At 37.5% G+C, this 22,842-nt stretch overlaps 1 protein-coding gene across 2 annotated transcripts in view; it reads right to left on the bottom strand.

Annotated features, from left to right (window-relative positions):
• Positions 1-22,842, bottom strand: part of DOCK11 (dedicator of cytokinesis 11) — a 174,749-nt gene that overhangs the window by 17,020 nt on the left and 134,887 nt on the right. For both annotated transcript variants that reach the window (XM_040265135.1, XM_040265136.1), the window contains 7 exons: positions 21,707-21,885; positions 13,252-13,368; positions 11,585-11,660; positions 10,662-10,771; positions 8,777-8,888; positions 1,883-1,949; positions 294-341 (listed from right to left, as the gene is read on the bottom strand). In XM_040265135.1, the coding sequence (XP_040121069.1) occupies positions 294-341; positions 1,883-1,949; positions 8,777-8,888; positions 10,662-10,771; positions 11,585-11,660; positions 13,252-13,368; positions 21,707-21,885 (709 nt within the window). The remainder of the gene's footprint in view (positions 1-293; positions 342-1,882; positions 1,950-8,776; positions 8,889-10,661; positions 10,772-11,584; positions 11,661-13,251; positions 13,369-21,706; positions 21,886-22,842) is intronic.

Below are 22,842 nucleotides of genomic sequence, written 5' to 3'. Positions count from 1 at the left end.
ATGTCCGACTCTTTGTGACCCCATGGACTGTAGCCTACTGGGCTCCTCCGTCCATGGGATTTTCCAGGCAAGAGTACTGGAGTGGGTTGCCATTTCCTTCTCCAGGGGATCTTTCCGACCCAGGGATCAAACCCGGGTCTCCCGCAGTGTAGGCAGACGCTTTACCGTCTGAGCCACTGAGTATCTTAAGGCTAACTCAAAAGGAAGCATCTAGGTTTTACATGGCATGACTAAGACTGCCCTCTGTTGGAAGAGAAGAAAAAAAGAGGAAATTGCAGTGCTATGAGAATTACCTTGCTATGTTTCTTTTCCCCATGTATCTAAAGTGAAACAAACATACTCTAGAAAGAAAAACAGTAGCATGTTAGTCCTATATTACCATACTTTGCATTTTAACAAATAATATTTGAAAATTCATGTGTTACAAAGAATGGCCTATTTAAAATCATATTACAATAATATGTTTTGGTATATACAAATAAATATATAACCACCAGCCATATTATATCACTCTATATTTATTTGCTACAGTTACTTCAGCACCAAAAAGTCTCAGGTCTTCATATACAATTCTAATGACATATTTTTATTTATTTATTTATTTTTAATGACATATTTTTAAAAAACGTATCAATGCAAATGATCCTTCGAGCTTTATACTGTGTGTCACAGCAAAGGTCTCTAATATAGTCATTAACATCTAAAAAGGTTCTTAAGCCCTAAAAATTGTGGCAATTGCTATATTTTTTATAATGGCATTAAACCACTTTCTAGTATAGAAAATCCCAAACATACAAAAGTAGAGAGGACAGCAAACTAAACCCCATATACCCAGCACCCACCAGCTTCAACAATTATCAACTCATGGCCACTCCTGTTTAACTTCTACCCCAAACAGGTCCTCTCTCCTCCCTCCACACTTACTACCTCCTCCATATTTTTAAAGTAAATCCTCAACAACATCATCTATTTTCATTAGTGGATATTTCAATATAATTAGTTTTTTTTAAAAATCCTGCTTTGTTTGCAAATATTTTCTCCAAATGTTTTGCTGGACATGCACATACAATATCATCAGTTCAGTTCAGTCACTCAGTCGTGTCTGACTCTTTGCAACCCCATGAATCGCAGCACACCAGGCCTCCCTGTCCATCACCAACTCCTGGAGATCACTCAGACTCACATTCATCGAGTCAGTGATGCCATCCAGCCATCTCATCCTCTGTCGTCCCCTTCTCCTCCTGCCCCCAATCCCTCCCAGCATCAAAGTCTTTTCCAATGAGTCAACTCTTCACATGAGGTTGTGTACTATTTATTTTAAAATGTATTTAGAAATTACACTTCACTCTAATTTTTATTTTACCTTTCAATAAAATAGCTCAGCAAACAATATAGGTCAACTTCCCTCCTCCACTTAGGAAAAAATGCTAGCTTTTTTCCCAAGTACCTTGGAATACATATACATATACACACAAACACACATTTCTGAAGTGGGTAGAATTACTCAGCTCTATCTAAGGATACACATTCTAAACTCCAACATTTAAGGGGCTCCATTAACCCAGCATCTGCTCTAAATGAATGATTAGGACAGCTGGTGCCACTTCCAGTTTTCCAGATCACACAAAGATTCCTGATGGTCTGCAAAGATGGGCTATTATTAGCTAGAGTTTTCTATAATACCACAAGTATTTCGTTTACATGTTTTTCTTCTATGTGTGAAGAAGCTATATGTCAACCTATAAACTATGAAAATAGTTTAACATTCCCTACATTATGTACAAATATGCTGATGAAAACAAAAAAGGAGTAATATTTCATTAACTATAAACATTAAGCTCCCAAAACTAAGAGGAAATTTTATGAAAACAAGACAACTTACTCTAGAAGTATGAGAATGTTTATGAGCTCCTGGGGAGATACCTTGTTCCAGTAAGTTAAGAGTGTATCTGAAAATGGAATAAAGTGTTACAGCTGGAAATAGCAGAGACCATAACAGAAAATATTAATAGCACAGTGAATTCCTAAGTACCATAACTTTAGTTTCAATAACCATCAACTCATAACCAGTTCTGTCTCATCCGAATCCTACCCTCCTATCTCATCTCACTGCCCGATACCCACACTACACTCTATTGAATTAATTCCAAATATACTGCTTAATCTGTAATTATTTTCAACTATAACATTATTTTTATTTACCTTATAAATGTTCTTTTCGATGGCTTATCATAACTGAAGACAAGAAGCAAAGTAGACCTGGGTTTTTTCCTAAAAATTTATGCAAAATGGTGCATTTATGTGCATTGTTCCGAAGGTAGAGTCAAGCACGTTTGCCTGCTACTCAAAGGACTCGGAGAACCAAAAAGTTTGAGAACTTGAGAGGAAAAGTGATAACTTATTTTCCTCTTTCTCTTTGGATTATTAACCCTGAAGTTCTAGCAATATACATACATACCACACAGATTCATGAAACAACTGTTTTATTTATTTTTTTATTTAAAGTATATTTAAATTTTTTTTTAATGTTCATAGATTTATTTGTAATAGCCAAAAACTGGAAACAACACAGATGACCTATATTGGGTGAATGGATAAAAAAACAGTAGTATATCCACACCATGCAGGCTTTACTCAGCAATGAGTTACTGATACATGAAACTAACTACTTGGTGCAGTCTTCGGGTATTTATTTATTTATTTATTTATTTATTTATTTAAGCGTGGTCAGAAATCTATTGACCATCAATTCCATTAGTCAGTCTTCGAACCAAAATGTTCTATTATGATTGTGAGTGTTGTATCTGTGAAGCTTTTTTTTAAATTTTATTTTTACTTTATTTTACTTTACAATACTGTATTGGTTTTGCCATACATTGACATGAATCCACCACGGGTGTATTCAAGCTCCCAATCCTGAATCCCCCTCCCACCTCCCACCCCATATCATCTCTCTGGACCATCCCCATGCACCAGACCCAAGCATCCTGTATCCTGTATCGAATATAGACTGGAAACAACTATTTTAGATATAAAAGCCCCTAAACCTATATCACATATACTTCTCTTCTGAGTTTTTTTTTTTTTTAATTTCAACACACTCACTGAAACTTTTTTAAGAGAAAAATATTACCCCCACTTACCTTCCATTCCGTTTTTTAACCTATTCAGATATAGCTAATGGTGTCAGCAGTTTCACTTCTAAATTTTAAAAACCTAGTGAAAGTGTTACTCAGTCGTGTCCGACTCTTTGTGACCACATGGACAGTAGCCTCATTGGGCTCCTCTGTCCATGGAATTCTCCAGGCAGGAATACTGGAGTGGGTTGCCATTTCCTTCTCCAGGGGGTCTTCCCGATCCAGAGTTTGAACCTGGCTCTTCCGCTTTGCCGGCGGACTCATTACCTACTGAGTCACCAGCAAAGCTCTAGGATGGATTGCAACAGTAATCAGTTACAGAATTGCCAGTCTCCCAAGAACCTCTAAATCTAGGAATGGACGACTAAGCAATGTTGCCTAAACGGAGGGGTGACAGGAAGGAGAGAGTGCATGGCTTTTGACTTTACGTCTAACTTATTAATGACCATGGGTATTTGTGCTTCTCAATGATTATAAAACACTGACTGTCAGGAAGAAAGATGCTAAAATTGGGTCAAATTAATTTGTTTCAAAAATAAAGCAAGGGGTAAATTCCAAGCCCCCCCCCCTCCTTTTGGGATGCACTTCAGCTCAGCGGGGCTTTCCCAGAAGTCACTGCGTTTCCAGTCTCTCTTGTCTCCAGACCGGCGCAGGGTGGCTTGAAGGCGCCATCTTCCCTCCCTTGTGCCTTCGCTCTTCTCGGCAAAAGGAGGCTGGTGTCTCCTTCCAGCCCCCCACCTATGTCCTGCTGTTCACCCCTGAGCCATCTTTGATCCATCCTCTCGCCCATCCGGTGCCCTGAGACCACTTCACAGGTCTGTAGAAGGGGTGAAACTCTCGATCGGTCCGCGGCCCAGTTCTAGTTGACGGCCCTTCCGCCATTTTTTGGTGGTGCCTGTCTCCCCTGTTTCCCAGTCCCAGTCAGAGAATCAAGATGAAGGCAGGGGACGTGGGGGAAGAAGACAGGGAAAGTGGGCAGAGCTCTTCCGAAGAAGATAAAATGCAGAAGGTTAGCCTCTGTGATGTATCTTCTGAAGAGTTTAAAAAAACCTGGCTAACACTAAAAGAGCTCCATGACAGAGAGCTACGCCGACTTCAGGGGAAAGGAACCAGTTTGAGGAAAGAGCGATTGTCAGACGGGAGGTGGACAGGCTCCATATCCAGAATCAAAGATTGGACGGAGCAACAGAGAGCCCTGAATGACACTATCCATAACCTGCGAGGTCAGTTAAACACCAAAGTGTGTGATCGCTGTGCAGTAAACGAAACGTACAGAAATACGCTACAGCAAGAATTTTATGATATCCAACAACAAAATCTGAAGTTTATTGGTGAGCTCACAGCAGAAAGTAACAAATTAAGAGAAGAAAACAAGCAGCTTTTGGCTAGGCTCAAGAGGAAACAGCAACAGTTTCGCAGTTCTTTTTCTGATAGTGATGACGACTTCGTCCCTGGGTCTCAAAAGAGCGAGTCAGTTATTTCGATCAGGGACCCTCCGCCTGGACCTAAGAGGTATGTGGCTGTCAAACTGAAAACGCAAACGAATACCAAACAGATGAAATCTAGAGGGAAAAAGAAACAGCCACGCAGTTCCGAGCTTCAGGTTCCATTTTACAGTCAGGACGTCTCTGAGGTGCCAGAGAGCCCTCAGGAGAAGATTTCCTCTAACAGCAGTAAGACGATCACAATAAGCAGTGGCAGTCAGATGTCATCTAGCACTGTTCCTTCAGCGTCTACACTCGGCCCTCAAACAGTGTATGGATTTCAAGATGACTCCAGCCTTCCCGATGCCAGGCTTGGCCATCCACAAAGCAAATCCATTTTCACACAGAGGACCTCCCCACAGAGGATCTCCACACCAAAGCATGGAACTGAGATTGATTTCCCTTGGAGCCTTTCCAGTATTTCTCCAGGAGAAGACCTACCTACCAAAATATCTGAAACTTCAGAGGAAAGTATGATTGACTATAGCAAAGTCATATTTTCTCCTTTTACACGGAGAGAGGAAAACACCACTTTACATCTATTTCCTTTAGACGATACTTCAAGTTCTAATGTGAAAAGACCATCATTGGGTGTTTTTCGCATTTCAATCAGAGAGAGCAGTAGCCAGACACCTTGCAGTGAACAGTCCACGGCAAGGAAGAATACCAGTGGAGCTACGGCTGCAGCCCATGATGCTGATGAGCCACAAGGTGAGACTCAGGCTTGCACTTTGGGGTCTTCAATAAAGAGAAAAGTTAAGATACCGTTTAAAAAAGAAGGGAAGTAGCCATCGCTCCATCTCTCTCTTAAGGAGACTGCTTTGCTTTTCCAAGAGGACAGTCTTCCTATCAATTCAGACTATTTAACATTTGTATTCATACTATTTAACTGATAATTCCTGACTTTGATTCTACTTCCCAGAATATAATATACTGGCAGTAAAAAGTTGGTAAAATGACTAAGACTTTGAAAGTGACTTATTGCCAGTTAATAAAGTTCAGCTAGAAAGAAAGAAACTTAGTTTTCAGAATCCCTCTACTTCTATATAAAAGTGTAGAGGTCTATGGTCTTTTTGTTGAAATTAAGCTGCTAGTGTCTATGAGTCAGTGTGTGCCATGCTGAGTTGGTTTAGTTGTGTCCTAGTTTTTTGCAACATTATGGACTGTAGCCTGCCAGGCTCCTCTGTCTGTGGGATTCTCTAGAAGAATATGGCAATGGGTTGTCATGCCCTTCTCCTGCGGATCTTCCCATCCATCGAGTCTCTTAGACTCTTGCATTGGCATGTGAGTTCTTTATTCCTACTGCCACTTGGGAAGCCCTTATGAGTCAATAAGAAGGCTTAAGAAAAAGACAGCCAAGAGAACACCTAAAAGGCATGGACTGTATGAGTTCAACCCTGAAATACATATAGAGTGAAATACTTACTGGACTTGACAAGGTAACTACAATACTTACACTGAGAAAGATTCAGAAGCAGATTTTTTCAGAATAAAATGAGTATGACTTTACAGATACCATACAGCATGACTTAAATTACAAAAGAAGTGACACAAACTGTATACTACTTATTAAAATTTGCTGTTAAAAATCAAAAACCGAGAACAGAAGAAGGAAAAACCTCATTAACAAAGACCAACTATTTAGCAAGCAAGGTCAGCATTTACAAGAGGAGACCTCAAGAAACAAAACAGTTATGGTTTTACCCATAACATAAAGCAGCCAGTAGTTTGTCACTGGTTATCAGTGTGTGTGCACACGTGCACATGTGCTTGCATACACATGCAAGTTTGCACATGTGTACTGGAGTGGAGGAGGGGAGAACTACTCAGCAATGCATGTCCCTCTCCTCCTTCCTTCTCCCCCTACCACTCTCATTTTCCCTGGGCTCTGGTGGTATTCAACTCCCTTTTTGTTTAGTTTTTCTTTTCCCTTGTATCCTTCAACCTCTAGAAAAAACAGTTATTGAGTGAATTCATGTGCCATTAAACTCACTCTTTTATATAGAGCACAATACAGTAGTTTATGGTATATTTAAAAACTTGTAACACCATCACCACAGTTTTAGAATATTTGCATCATCCTTTAAAAAAGCCCATACATAATAGCAGTCACTTTGTACATTCCCCCATTCTTTAGCTTGTGGGGAGACAAAAACAATAAGCTGTGGCTATGGTTGTTAATTTGATTCATTATTTCTTGGAATGAAATACCACCAGGGTTGAAAATTATCACCCTTTACATATTTCTTTCCCAAAACATGGAAGCTTATAACATAGTCTGAATAATCTTTGACTTTTACTCTAAATCATACATTCTAAGTAGTTGAAGATTCTAGTTTTTAAAACTGTTTTATTAATGTACTTTAGAATTAACTTCATATCTAGCTTTTGATGTTTTTCAATCTCTCTGGCAAGTTAACTATCAACTCATTTTATGTTTTTATATCCTGCATTGTTACAAAAAATGTTTAAAATAATACTAAGAACAAAATATAGAAAATAGGAAAAATTTACTGTATTATGATTTGATTTTTATTCTAAATCATACATTGTTAGTACTTAAAGATTCTACTTATTTAAAACTCTTTTGTTAATGTATTTTAGAATTAACTAGGCATATCTAGCTTTTGATGTGTTTCAATCTCTCTGGCAAGTTAACTATCAACTCATTTTATGTTTTTATATTCTGTATTATTACAAAAAATGTTTAAAATAATATTTACTAAAAACAAAACAGAAAATAAGTAAAAAATTTGACTTTTACTGTAAATCATACATTCTAAGTGCTTGAAGATTCTAGTTACTTAAAACTGTTTTATTAATGTACTTTAGAATTAACTATTCATATCTAACTTTTGATGTCTTTTGATCTCTCTGGCAAGTTAACTATCAACTTACGTTTTTATATTCTGCATTACAAAAAATGTTTAATATTTACTAAAAACTAAATAGAAAATAAGTTAAAATTTAACTACTCTATTATAATGGCCAAAACCCGGGTGCTTTTATGTTCTTCACTTCTGCTTGCTTTTTTTTTTTTTAAAGAATATTTATTTGGCCACACAGGGTCTTAGGTGCAGTATGTGGGATATATTTCCCTGTCCAGAAATTGAATGCGGGACCCCTGCATTGGCAGTGCAGTGTCTTAGCTACAGGGAAATCCCTAGGTTTTTTGTTTGTTTCGTTTTGGGGGGTCTTTGGGGTGGTTTTATGATTTTTTTTTTCTTTCTTTCTGAGCAAAAGTAGAAAAGGAAGAAAGAGGAAGGATTGTGTAAACAAAAGTGGTACTTGGAATGAGATAGAACCTTCTGATTTTACTTCCAAAGGACATGCAGTTTATGAAAATCCTTTGCTTATATTCTATTATATATGGTAAAGAGGAAATGGTAAATTATAAATGATACAATTATACATCAAGGTAAAGAGAACAGCCTGGAAAAGAACCTGACACCATACAAATCTGTGTAATGGTCCTGTGAAGATAACGACAGCATTCCTTACCCTCAAAGAACCCTTCCTGTCTTTTTGTTTGCATTTGATTTTGTAAATCCTGGGTCAAATAAAAGCTACAGTGTTAAATATGACTTTTGGTTATTGTTATTTTCTTCTGTTTACCTTGGTTATTTAATGCATTCTATGCTCTGCATGAAAAAAAATACTCTAGCACTTTTAAAACTATTGCCGCACTTTTAAAACTATTGCCTCACATTAGTAAGTAAGTAAGTGTTGGTCTCAGTCGTGCCCAACTCTTTGCAACCCCATGGACTGCAGCCTACCAGGCTCCTCTGTCCATGAGATTTTCCAGGCAAGGATACTGGAGTGGGTTGCCATTTCCTTCTCCAGGGGATCTTTCCAACCCAGGGATCAAACCCGGGTCTCTTGCACTACAGGCAGATTCTTTATCGACTGAGCCACAAGGGAAGCTTTAGAAATTAATTTTAAATAAAAAAAATTATTTCAAAGAATCAAACCTGTATGATGGAAATGAATCTATTCTAAGTTAAAATATAGGAACATTCTAAGGTCAAAGTCTTCAAAGTTCTGTTTGTAATGTGCCTATGTCCTACATGCAGATCATGGTCAAATATTTGTTACATGAACTTGTGAACCTGTGATGGTGGAGTACAGTCTATGATTAATATGCTGGTAACTCACCTTCAGAAATCATTTTTACTATATACAAATAGCACATCAAGAGGCTTCTGATTTCATATTGATCCAATCGGTTATACTGGGATACACTACTCCTTGTAGAACTCTGCCGAGTCTGTAATACAAAGATAAGGCTTTTGTGAAACAATGCTGGTATTTTAGCGTCCCATAGCCTTTAACTCAATAACTATTTTAATTAGTCCTGTTTGGGAAACTTCTAAGCACGTCACAGATAACCACATTTGGAAGGTAAATGGGCTGAGTCTTTGTTGCTACTGCACCTAGTAATATCACTGGAAATTATCTTGCAGTCTTCATCAAGATATGGCCATGAATATACTGTGTATTCCCTAGTCCTGTGTTTTAGTAAGGTAATGTTTTAAATCATATGTGAGTATTCTAGGAAAAATAGCTTTTATGTCAAGGAGAAACTTACATTTTAAACTTTTTAACTTGAATCTCTCATTAAGAGTTTATTAAAATTCAACTAAATAACAGTTCAGAAAAATCTATCTTAAAAGGAAGCTTAATGATATTACAAGATAATTTTACTAAGAAGGACCCAGTAATATTCAAAATTGGAGCCTCTACAAAGTAGTGATGTTCCTATTATTTAGTGACTTTTGTTTAAATATCAGTTAAGCATGACAAGATCTGACTTATTCAGGGATTTATATGAATATGGTAATAACAATGTCCTAAACAATTTAATTTACCCTTGTTAGAAACCAATGCTTTCAGCTGAGCTAACCTGGGCTGAGGCTATACACTCACCAATGGAGGAGTTACTAAAAACTTTTACTTGGAACAAAACATCTGGGTTCTGAATGCTTGCTAGCTGTGTTACTACTGGCAAGTCATTAACCTCTTTGTCCTTAGTGTGCCTTACCTATGACAGTATCTGTTGTCTTATTTATAAATGGTGTGAAATAAGAACTTTATGATTACATAAAGTCCATGGGGTAGCAAAGCGTTGGATATGACTTAGCAAATGAACAACAACAGTGGGCAGAGACTCAAGGGAGTATATATAGAGTGGTTCTTAAGGGGGTGGTTCCCAACCAGCAGCATCAGCATCACCTGGGAACTTAGAAATACAAATGAGCAGCCCCCAGACTGACAGAAACAGGATGGAGCTCAGCCATCTGTTTATAAAGTCGCCCAGATGATTCTGATACACAGTGAGAACACCATGATCTAGGAGAAGTGCTGAAATTAGAAAACTTGGGTTTGGGTCTGGCCCTGCCATAGTTGTGTGGCTGTCCTAAGTCACAATCCCAGTTTTCATTTGGAAATTGAGAGTTGGAATTTATTATTTTTATGGACCCTTCTAACTAATTTTATATGGTTCTATGACTTCATGTGCAGCATGACAAGGCTTTACTGGTCTAAAATGAGGTTTCTCTATCTCAAGGCTGACATCCCAAACTTTAACGTTAGGTTTGAAACAATCTTATGGAAAAGTTAGTATATTCTAATTAAGTGATTCTGGGATGTTGAGATTACCAATTTGGGGACCTAATTTTTTTTTCATCCCAAGTTAAGGTCATTATTCTTGGAAAAGAATAAAAAGCTGAATTAATCCTGCCAGGGAGTGATTTAAGTGATAAGGGTATATTAGGCATTTTAAACTTGAACCTTCCCTCTCTAGAACAGGTTTACAGATTCAAAGTTAGAACTCTGAAAGATGAATACCTTATCCTCTGTAAACAGTTTTTAAGATATCCAAGTAGCAGCTGCCAGGATAGGAGGGAACTGCTACATTATGGAATACTTTTTACAGATATAGTATAGACTACAGGAGAGTAGAGAGCTCCTTATTTACATAAAAAGAAAGTGTTATAGTTAAAACATCACCAGGGTTAACCTATATATTTTAGGATCTTACATTTTCACCAGTGCTGCCCTGATCTGGAAATCCGGTTGCTCCTTCTGGGATGAGGGAACCTCTTGAATCTTCCCTCTTAATTCCATGTCCGTTTTGAAAAGACCCATAAGCTGGAAAAAGCCAAGTCCTTGTTAGCAACAGGAGGAACTGTCAAAAATAGTTTGAAAAATAAGTACCTGGTTAATTGGGCTTGCCAGGTGGTGCTAGTGTTAAAAACCTGCCTGCCAATGCAGGAGGCATAAGAGATGCAAGTTGGATCCCTGGGTTGGGAAGATCTCCAGGAACAGGGCATGGCAGCCCACTCCAGTATTCTTGACTGGAGGGAGGAGGACAGAGGAGCCTGGCAGGCTACAGTCCATAGGGTCACAGAGAATTGGACATGACTGAAGTGGCTCAGCACCAGGTTAATTTTGGTAAAGTCATATTTTAAGAAATAGAACTTGGTCATCTAAAATGTGAATTTTATATACTATATTAAAACACCATAGGAAGCCAAATAAAGTGTAAGCAATTTTTTTTTAACCTCAAAACACTTTTAACATTATGAAACTACAAGAAATTCCTTGGAAGTCATAAAATAAAGGCAAACAACGAAGTAATTTTATAGATAAGGAAACTTTGGCCCAGAAAAGGGAAGTGTCTTGTCCAAGACTGGAGACAGATAAGAGGATTGGAAACTAGTGTTTTTCTCATTATCCTCCATTTTCTTAGTATACTAAGCTACTTTTTTATATAAGCTGAAGCAAGGAAACCTAAGCAAAGAAACATGGCTACAAAGTGTGAGTCAGATTTTAATTAAACTTTAGTAGAGATCGTCTATATATAGTTTTTATCACGAAATATTTCAAAAAATATAGAAAAGTATAGGGTACATTTCTAGACAGCCATACCATGTATAATCTTTAAAGGAAGGACTTAATTACCAGTGTCTTTGTCAGTGCTCAGACTCCCTCTATTTGTAGGTGAAGTGAAGCCACATGCAAACTCATCCCTGGATGCCTGTAACACAATGTGATATCTCTGTCACTTAAAACAAATTTGTACACTAGGATAAGAAATCGGAATTAACAGAATGAAAGGGTACCCCAATTTTAAACAAAGCTCACTGCGAAAGTCTAAATCAGGTATCAGTACTGGTATTTAGGTGACTTCTCTTTTAAAAATGGATCCGAGTATACTGTTATAACTATGACCTCTGGCAAAGTGATACAACTTTAGGTGGCTGGTAAAAGCTGCAACTCGTGTGGTCTGAATATGGTTCCATTCTCCTCCTTGAACCAAAGGCAGTACTAGAAGGAGAGGTGTGACCAGAGGCCCTACATGAACTTGAGCTGCAAAAGAAAGAACAGGTAAGTAAAATATTTCCACGTATCACTGTCGAATGTTGTGGAGTGAGCATAAGCATGAGTGACTGTGAAGAAAGGCTCGCTTGACACTTGCTTGACACCAGGTAGGTGATGCACTATCTGCATTTAGCTGATTTACATAATTGGGAGCTACAGGCAATCAAGCCCTCAGTGAGGCTTTAAAAAAAGCAGCTTTCTCAGGAACCCAGGGCAGGCTTGACAAATCTGCAGACATTTATTATGGGGAATTTCCAAAGGAAGCTGTGAGGAATACAGTTTTACCTGCCACCCACTCAGCTACTCAACATGTGATGGGGATCTTTGGCCGTACAGAGCATGGAGTGGGGGTAGAGCAGGAGTTATTCACCCTACTGGGCAAACTATAAAGTATGCACCACATTTTAAAATGGTGACTGGTCAAATGGAGCGTGTCTGGAAGATTGGAACCAAGAATGTAAAGGGTTTGAAACAACAAACGATGAAGTGGAGCGAGCTGGTCTGGAGAAAAATTTAGAAGGGACATGTATGAAGGGGTAATGTGTGGAGGTAGAAGTGGATGTGCTCTGTGTACCTCTAGAAGGCAAAACCAGGACAAGTGGATAGAAAATTGTGTAGATCAAATGCAAGAAGGAAAGTTTTAAATACAACCATGGCAAAAGGTTGTTTTTGCCAAGTGGGAGACTGATCATCTCCAATGTTCCTTGCAACTCGAAGATTCTAAGGGGAGAAAGAAAACACAGACCAACCATGATGAGTTTAAAAGCCACTCACCAGAAGTGCTGAAACAAGGCTGTCAAAGGGAGGGAGAGGTGAAGGAATATAGTTTAAAGCCTGGAGCCTAACATTTTAGAAAGTGAATGTTTTGTTCAGTTTTCCAGTTGAATAAATAGATAAAGGCATATAACAGCAGCAAATCTTAAAAACAACACACTGAGCACAAGGGATTCTTGGTGTTCCCTTGGACCTTATTACTCAAAGTGTAGTTCTTAGACCAGAAAGAGCCAAAAGTTTGTTTGAAACGTATAATCTCAAATTCCACCCCAGAGTTACTACATTAGAATTTGTCTTAATTCCCCAGATGATCTATATGCACATTAAGATTTGAGAAGTACTGTTACAGGAAAAAGTATAAATTTAAAATGTTGTAAAAGGTGAACTATTGAGACCATACAGCATATGACCCTCATTCCAAATGCAGTCAATAAACCAGGATAAAATGCCAACAGAAACACATGACTACTTACAGAATTAGGCATGGCTGCACAAGAATACAATGTATCTCGACCTGCTAATCGCTGTATATTTTCCAAAAGCAGTCCGACAAATGGGAGGTACAACTGTGCTATTTTGGCTTGTTGGTTCTGCAAAATAATTATCAAAAGCTTAACCGTCTGAGCCACCAGGGAAGTTAATAAATATATAATATGTATATATTACAAATAAAGTTGGCTCCATCTGTTTAAAGACTAAAAGGGACCTAATATCCATAACAAATCAATGAAACATGAGTCTATTTATACTCATAGTCTCAAAACGAATTACCAGAGAACAATGTTGGTATTTGGATTTATACACAATATAGTCAAATCACATCCCTCAAACATCACTATATAAAAGGCAAAAGTTTATTTTTTTAGATAGCGTTGACTTATAAAGCAGATTGTATTAATCCTGTCCTTTAACTCCGGTGAGGGTTGAGTATGATAAGAGCAAGAATCACGTCTGTCTTGTTCACTGCTTCATCCTCTGTGCCTAGGCACACAGGATATGGTCACTATACATTAACTGAATGAATGAATAGATGGAAGAAGTAACAAAATATTCCTTCCAAAATTAAGTTTTGCTTTGACTCAAGCTGCAATTAAAATAATGTGATCTTGGCCCTCTAAATGAATTATTTAACATGGGAGATTGATCTTTGTAAATATCCAAGTAAACCTGGACACCAGTAGTCTTAATTAATGTGGTACCTCTTATACTAATTTATGTACTGCTTTTCTCAGCTATAGTCCTTGTCAGATGTTTATAATCATTCAAATCAGCAAAAACAGTGGTGATGGCACATGAGCTGGCCTCCATATGTCAGCACTTTGGGAGACTTATATAAGGCATCTAGGGTACAATGGTTAACCAACAGAATTCAGATCAAAAGTATCTCTTAGTTCCTTTAATTTGCATTTATTCTTGAAACTGAACAATTTTTCATATATTAATCGACCATTTGTACTTCTCTTGCGAATTTCAGGAACTCTTAATATATAACATTTATGTGCTAACATATAACCCTAATCAAGAATGTCTCTACCACTTAGGTCTGGGCTGGGTCCCAGGAATTTTCCCTAGATGGTTGTGCACAGAGGTTTGAGAACCACTGATCTAGTTCAACTTCCTGATCAAGACAAGAGCAACCTGCACCTGCATCTTTGACAGATGACTAGTTTTTAAACTTCTTAAACACTTCAGCACTTTCAGAGGTTCTGTTAGAAAAGTCCTTAAGCTGTTCTATCTGCTAGATATAGTTCGGCCTTTTGGATCTACAAAGAGTAAGTCCACTTCTACTTTATACAGTAACCCTTTAAATATCTGGGGACACATCACGAATTGTCTTAATTTACTCTTCACAAAGCTAAGTAGCTGTTATTATTTTATTTTTCATATGGCTTTGGTTTCAAGAGTTTCTACCATCATCATCACCATTTTTCGGCAGTTCTCTAATTGTCCAGTGTCCTATTATGGTTTTTCCAGTGGTCATGTACGGATGTGAGAGTTGGACTATAAAGAAAGCTAAGTGCCAAAGAATTGATGCTTTTGAACCGTGGTGTTGGAGAAGACTCTTGAGAGTCCCTTGGACAGCAAGGAGATCCAACCAGTCCATCCTAAAGGAGATCATTCCTGTGTGTTCATTGGAAGGACTGATGCTGAAGCTGAAACTCCAATACTTGAGCCACCTGATGCCAAGAACTGACTCATTTGAAAAGACCCTGATGCTGAAAGATTGAAGGCAGGAGGAGAAGGGGACGACAGAAGATGAGATGGTTGGATGGAATCACTGACTCAATGGACATGAGTCTGAGTAAACTCTGGGAGTTGGTGATGGACAGGGAGGCCTGGCGTGCTGCAGTTCATGGTGTCACAAAGAGTTGGACACGACTGAGCAGCTGAACTGAACTGAACTGACTTAATATTTGAGAGGCAGTATAGTCTAGGAGGGAGAAGGCAATGGCACCCCACTCCAGTGTTCTTGCCTGGAGAATCCCAGGGACGGAGGAGCCTGGTGGGCTGCCGTCTATGGGATTGCACAGAGTCAGACACGACTGAAGCGACTTAGCAGCATAGTCTAGGAGCACAGATTTTGAATTTTAGATACACATGAATTCCAGCCCTCCTGTTACTAGTGACTTGATTGTAATCAAATCACTTAACCATAGTTTTCTCTTTACTAAAACGAGGATAATAACAGTAATATAAATTCATATGAGCTAATATTTAATATAGTGTCTGGCATATACTGAGTCTGCAATAAATTTTTAGCTATGATTATTAATATTATAGCTTGTAGATGGGATTTCATTTCAGTTCAGACACTGAGTGATTACTAGGGAAGGAGATACTACACCCTTCTTAGGTGAACAGGAACACAGGTAAAACACATGCAATCAGGGCAAACACGTTAAAAGTTTTGTCTGCACAAAAGACAGAAAACCATCTAAGAATCTATTAACAGAAGACAGGTTAAATAAATAAAATAAGGTGTATTCATATGATAGCATACTATGCAGATTTTTTAAAAAATATAGATCTAATCTTCAGAATATATTGTTAAGTGAAAAAAATAGGTAATGGTTTCTATTTTATATATATATGTGTGTGTGTGTATAGGCTTGTGCATGAATAAAATAGAAATTTATGAAAGAAACTGATAAACAGTAGTTGCTTCTAGAGAGAAGAATTGAGGCATGGAGGTAAGGAATGAGAGAGAGGCATTTTGATTTTTTTTTAACCATGTATGTAGCTTATTATTTTAAAAAAGGAAAAAAAAATGCTAACAGTCCAAGTAGAAATTGCAATTCTTCGGTTGTCAGTACCATTTGCAGTGAATACAGGAACTGATATACACCCCAGAATAAATGTTAGATTTTGAGCATTCTGGTTCAGAGCAAGAAAGATATCTCATGGTATGTTTAGCAAATAAGGAGAGCTCCCAAAGCATGTTTTTTTTTTTTTTTTTAAATTTATTTATTTATTTATTTTTAATTTTTACTTTACAATTCTGTATTGGTTTTGGCATAGATTGACATGAATCCACCACAGGTGTACATGCGTTCCCAAACATGAACCCCCCTCCCACCCCCCTCCCCACAACATCTCTCTGGGTCATCCCCACGCGTCAGCCCCAAGCGTGTCATATCCTGCATCAGACATAGACTGGAATTTCGATTCTTACATGTTATTATACATGTTTCAATGCCATTCTCCCAAATCATCACACCCTCTCCCTCTCCCACTGAGTCCAAAAGTCCGCTATACACATCTGTGTCTTCCTTGCTGTCCTGCATACAGGGTCATCATTGCCATCTTCCTAAATTCCATATATATGTGTTAGTATACTGTATTGGTGTTTTTCTTTCTGGCTCACTTCACTCTGTATAATCGGCTCCAGTTTCATCCATCTCATCAGAACTGATTCAAATGTATTCTTTTTAATGGCTGAGTAATACTCCATTGTGTATATGTACCACAGCTTTCTTATCCATTCATCTATTGATGGACATCTAGGTTGTTTCCATGTCCTGGCTATTATAAACAGTGCTGCGATGAACATTGGGGTACTTGTGTCTCTTTCAATTCTGGTTTCCTCTGTGTGTATGCCCAACAGTGGGATTGCTGGGTCATAAGGCATTTCTATTTGCAATTTTTTAAGGAATCTCCACACTGTTCTCCATAGTGGCTGTACTAGTTTGCATTCCCACCAACAGTGTAGGAGGGTTCCGTTCTCTCCACACCCTCTCCAGCATTTATTGCTTGCAGATTTTTGGATCGCAGACATTCTGACTGGTGTGAAGTGGTACCTCATTGTGGTTTTGATTTGCATTTCTCTAATAATGAGTGATGTTGAGCATCTTTTCATGTGTTTGTTAGCCATCCGTATGTCTTCTTTGGAGAAATGTCTATTTAGTTCTTTGGCCCATTTTTTTATTGGGTCGTTTATTTTTCTGGAATTGAGCTGCAGGAGTTGCTTGTATATTTTTGAGATTAGTTGTTTGTCAGTTGCTTCATTTGCTATTATTTTCTCCCATTCGGAAGGCTGTCTTTTCACTTTGCTTATGTTTTCCTTTGTTGTGCAGAAGCTTTTAATTTTAATTAGATCCCATTTGTTTATTTTTGCTTTTATTTCCAGAAAGAGTAGCATGTAACAGGGACCAGTGACATCTCCATAATGTCATTAAAAGAAAGGCTGAGGAGTGGCAACATGGTTGGAATGCAGGCCTGGGTGGGATACTAGGACAAGTAGTCTCAAAGCAGCCTTTCCACAGGAAGCATTTTTTCTTGACTGTATTTCTATTTGGAAAACCAAATGGAAATTATTGGGGTATAAAGCTCCCCTCTGCCCTTAGCTTGGCATCATTCTTAATGGTGAACATGTTTTAAGTGAATGTATTTGACAAATGACCTCTTACTCAGGCCAACTGTGAGCTCTTTGGATCAAACACAGAAAGGAATTGAAGCTCTGGTTGAGAAGGCCCATGAAACAAAGTTTTATTGGGGAGAATCCTATACTCAATTAAAACCTGTCAGAAGATTTTGAACAAAGAAGGGGCTTTAGAAATCCCTAAAAGGGTAATGTGGTGGGTATTTCAATGTTTCCCATAGTCTAAAACCTCCAAGAAAACCCATGCATCTGAGGGCACCTTATCTTTGAGAAAGGAGGCAAGAATATACAATGGAGAAAAGACAGCCTATTCAATAAGTGGTGCTGGGAAAACTGGACAGCTACATGAAAAAGAATTAAATTAGAATACTTCCTAACACCATACACAAAAAAATAAACTCAAAATGGATTAAAGAACGAAATGTAAGCCCGGAAACTATAAAACATCAAATACTCAAACAGGCAGTGTTATTTACACATAACAATACTGGTGTGTGTGTGCATGTGTGTACATATACTGTTCTCAGAATTTTAAAAAGTTAATAATGTACAAATATGTGATATAAAATATTTAAAATTCTACCTCTAGGTAAGACACTAGTGAAATCCCATTTTCTTTCACTTTCCTCTGAAGACACAAGGGGAAAAAAGACAACTTGCTGCTTTAAGAACAGGAAGTTCATTTTGTACTTTACCCACAAATTTTTTGAAATCACAGCTAAAGACATTTTCTTTCAAATTGTATAAGACCCTTTTCCCCACTACTAGTAGGCACAAACAGACCCCAGCAATAACTGGCACTTTTAAAGATTTGACAAAGCTTGGTTGGAATGGAAGATTTAAGATATCTTTTCATTTGATACATTATACTGGTTAATTTCTGTTAAGTCAATGCCAACATTCACAAAAAAGAAAGCAATGCGTAATAGAGTAGACTACACTAAATGTGAGTATGTTATTATAATGTGAAAAAACAATGCAAACCACAGTACATAATAAAATCTTAAAGCTAAGGCATTTAAATCTAGTTTAGGCTAGAATTACATGAAGAAAACCAGCAAAATTTGCAAGCAAAACAAATCTTTGTAATTAAAGAAATATAACTAGATATAGCTGGCAGGCTTATTCTTTTTTTTTTTTTTTAGGACAAATAGGAATACTATAGGAAAAGAACAAAATCCATCTCCAAGTCAGCTTTCCAAAGTAATCACAAAATAAATGATATAATGACTTTATTTAAATTTGAATATAAAAATGAAGGAACAAATTATTATAAAACAATATGATATGACCTTGAGCCATCTGGTAGCAAGTAAGTTAAGTTCAGTCAGTCAGTCAGTTCAGTTGCTCAGTCACGTCTGACTCTTTGCAACTCCATGAACCACAGCCCGCCAGGCCTCCCTGTCCATCACCAACTCCCGGAGTTTATGCAAACTCATGTCCATCGAGTTGGTGATGCCATCCAACCATCTCATCCTCTGTCGCTCCCTTCTCCGCCCACCTTCAATCTTTCCCAGCATCAGGGTCTTCGCAAATGAGTCAGTTCTTGGCATTAGGTGTCCAAAGTATTGGACTTTCAGCTTCAGCATCGGTCCTTTCAATGAACACTCAGGACTGATTTCCTTTAGGATGGACTGGTTGGATCTCTTTGCAGTCCAAGGGACTCTTGAGTCTTCTCCAACACCACAGTTCAAAAGCATCAATTCTTCAGCGCTCAGCTTTCGTCACAGTCCAACTCTCACATCCATACATGACCACTGCGAAAAACATAGCCTTGACTAGATGGACCTTTGTTGGCAAAGTAATGTCTCTGCTTTTTAATAAGCTGTCTAGGTTGGTCATAACTTTTATTCCAAGGAGCAAGCATCTTTTAATTTCATGGCTGCAGTCACCATCTGCAGTGATTTTGGAGCCCCCAAAACTAAAGTCAGCCACTGTTTCCACTATTTCCCCATCTATTTGCCATAAAGTGATGGGACCAGATGCCACAATCTTAGTTTTCTGAATGTTGAGTTTTAAGCCAACTTTTTCACTCTCCTCTTTCACTTTCATCAAGAGACTCTTTAGTTCTTCACTTTCTGCCATAAGGGTGGTGTCATCTGCATATCTGAGGTTATTGATATTTCTCCCAGCAATCTTGATTCCAGCTTGTGCTGGAAAGCCCAGCATTTCTCATGATGTACTCTGCATATAAGTTAAATAAGCAGGGTGACAATATACAGCCTTGATGTACTCCTTTCCCTATCTGGAACCAGTCTGTTGTTCCATGTCCAGTTCTAACTGTTGCTTCTCGACCTGCATACAGATTTCTCAGGAGGCAGGTCAGGTGGTCTGGTATTCCCATCTCTTTAAGAATTTTCCAGTTTGTTGTGATCCACACAAAGGCTTTGGGATAGTAAATAAAGCAGAAGTAGATGTTTTTCTGGAACTCTCTTGCTTTTTCGATGATCCAAGGGATGTTTGCAATTTGATCTCTGCTTTTTTTCCTCTGCTTTTTCTGAAACCAGCTTGAACATCTGGAAGTTCACGGTTCATGTACTGTTGAAGCCTGGCTTGGAGAATTTTGAGCATTACTTTGCTAGCATGTGAGATGAGTGCAATGGTGCGGTAGTTTGAGCATCGTTTGGGGTTGAATGAAAACTGAGCTTTTCCAGTCCTGTGGCCACTGCTGAGTTTTCCAAATTTGCTGGCATACTGAGTGCAGCACTTTCACAGCATCAGCTTTCAGGATTTGAAATAGCTCAACTTGAACTCCATCACCTCCACTAGCTTTGTTCGTAGTGATGCTTCCTAAGGCCCACTTGACTTCACATTCCAGGATGTCTGGCTCTAGGTGAGTGATCACAACATTGGATTATCTGGGTTGTGAAGATCTTTTTTGTACAGTTCTTCTGTGTATTCTTGCCACCTCTTCTTAATATCTTCTGCTTCTGTTAGGTCCAGACCATTTCTGTCCTTTATTGAGCCCATCTTTGCATGAAATGTTCCCTTGGTATCTCTAATTTTCTTGAAGAGATCTCTAGTCCTTTCATTCTATTGTTTTCCTCTATTTCTTTGCATTGATCATGGAGGAAGGCTTTCTCATTTCTCCTTTCTATTCTTTGGAACTCTGCATTCAAATAAGTATATCTTTCCTTTTCTCCTTTGCCTTTCACTTTTCTTCTTTTCATAGCTATTTGTAAGGCCTCCTCAGACAACCATTTTGCCTTTGCAAGTAAGTTAGGTTATTCTAAATTCAATACCATTTGCCATCTATTTTTGCAACCCATAGGGTTTAATAAGATTTGAATATACCCTTTATCTTCATATATGTTAAAGGTGTAGCAAATAGTGGCTACAGCTGTGGTCTTCACATGTGTAGTATATATAAGATTTGTATATATAAGATGTGTATTATATATAAGACACTGTGTAGTATATATAAGATTTATAGCCATGCATATATTTTTTTCAGTAAGAAGATAAACTGCATATTATATGTTTTATATTTGACATACTTAATATGTCTTATTATTAATCACTTAATAATAATATCATTTATTTAGGGAGATATATTTAAGGATATATGGGTATTTAAAAGTATACACAGGGCTATAACCATGTTTTTTTTTAAAAAATTCTAATCAGTTTATATAAGAAATCATGAAGGAGTTATGTTGTTCTTTGGACATGATTTGAAAAACCAGTGTTTTTCTTCAACAGTTAACTGAACAGTATTTTTAAAACCTAAGGGCTTTCCTGATGGTTCTGCAGTAAAGACTCTGCCTGCCAATGCAGGAGATGTGGGTTCAATCTCTGGGTGGGGAAGATCCCCTGGAGAAGGAAATGGCAACTCACTCCAGCATTTTTGCCTGGGAAATCCCATGGACAGGAGCCCGGTGACTTAGTGACTAAACAACAATAATCATTTGAAATAGAAACAAAACATTATTTGTAAAAATAAATTATTCAATGCTCATGTTATTTTTCTTACTGAAAACTTCATCTTCAATGTAAAATCTTACAGAAACTAGCTAATGTGATACTGGTGATGATACAAACATCCTTACCTTGTGCTGGTATCTAGTGTCAAATGCATGTTTTATCAAAAGATTCTTTATGACAGAGATAGCTGTATATCTGATCTCATAATTGTCTTGAAGAGCAATGGAGGTTTCCCTCAGAAGCAGACCAACCAAGAAGTGATGCTTGCAATACTCATCTGATAAACTGTATTCAAGATTTGAATCTGCAGTACAATGAAATTTAAAACTCATTTATACAAATATTCAAAAATCACTTTGACATTAAAGTACTATATTACTTAGTAATATGTGATCATGTTAGCAAGAGCTAATTTTTATTGTAAACAAATATGAGCAATTATTTTATCATATAGAATAAGCATGCAAAATTTTACAAGATACAAGCACTCATCATTGGGGCCAGATGATAGCCTTAATGACAATTTCAGTTGGTTAAGTAGTTCCTAGAATTCTTTTTTTTTCCTAGATGCTTTTCAAATCTTAGGATAAAACCTAGAATGAAAGAATACTAGATTTGGCAATGTTTTAACACATTTCTTCGTATCTGAAGAGATTTAGTTACAACTAAAACATGGAGTAATTCTAAACAACACTTGATTCACTCATCTGTTTATATTTGTGAAGCAGAAAGAGAAACTAGACAATCACATCATTATAACAGTATAAACTATTGAATGTTTTACTAAATGTTATATATTGGCCCCAATACAATGGGGTACAAGAATGCTAAGAAAACATCCCCATCTCACTCAAACTCATTACACAAATAGAAATCTTTTATTTCATAAAATTACCTCTTCCAGCTATTTTCTTCACTTCCTTTTAGATCCTCCATCTACTTTAAATCTCAGCTGCTAATATTCTGGTTGGGACTTGGCTTTTAAGTACTCAGAAGGAATTGTGACCAAGTACAGACATTTCTACAGGAAACTTCTGCTATCTTTATTTCCTTTCCCCTACCCTTTAATTTTAGTGAGGCCACAAAGCTGAAGGATATGTTTTCTATTTCTTTTCTAGTCTCTTTAAAACTTAATAGGATGCTATAAATTCAACTAGGATTTAATAAATGCTAAATCAGATTTAATCCTAAATCCTCACCCCTTCCTTTCCCTGAATTCCTCAAGCTATCAATAAATGATAGGGGAAGTATCTGAGCTATA

This window comes from Oryx dammah, unplaced genomic scaffold (genome assembly GCF_014754425.2).
Source record: "Oryx dammah isolate SB20612 unplaced genomic scaffold, SCBI_Odam_1.1 HiC_scaffold_23, whole genome shotgun sequence".
Taxonomy (NCBI): Eukaryota; Metazoa; Chordata; class Mammalia; order Artiodactyla; family Bovidae; genus Oryx; species Oryx dammah.
The sequence above is the reverse complement of the archived record's forward strand: the minus strand, read 5'-3'. Positions and strand labels throughout refer to the sequence as shown.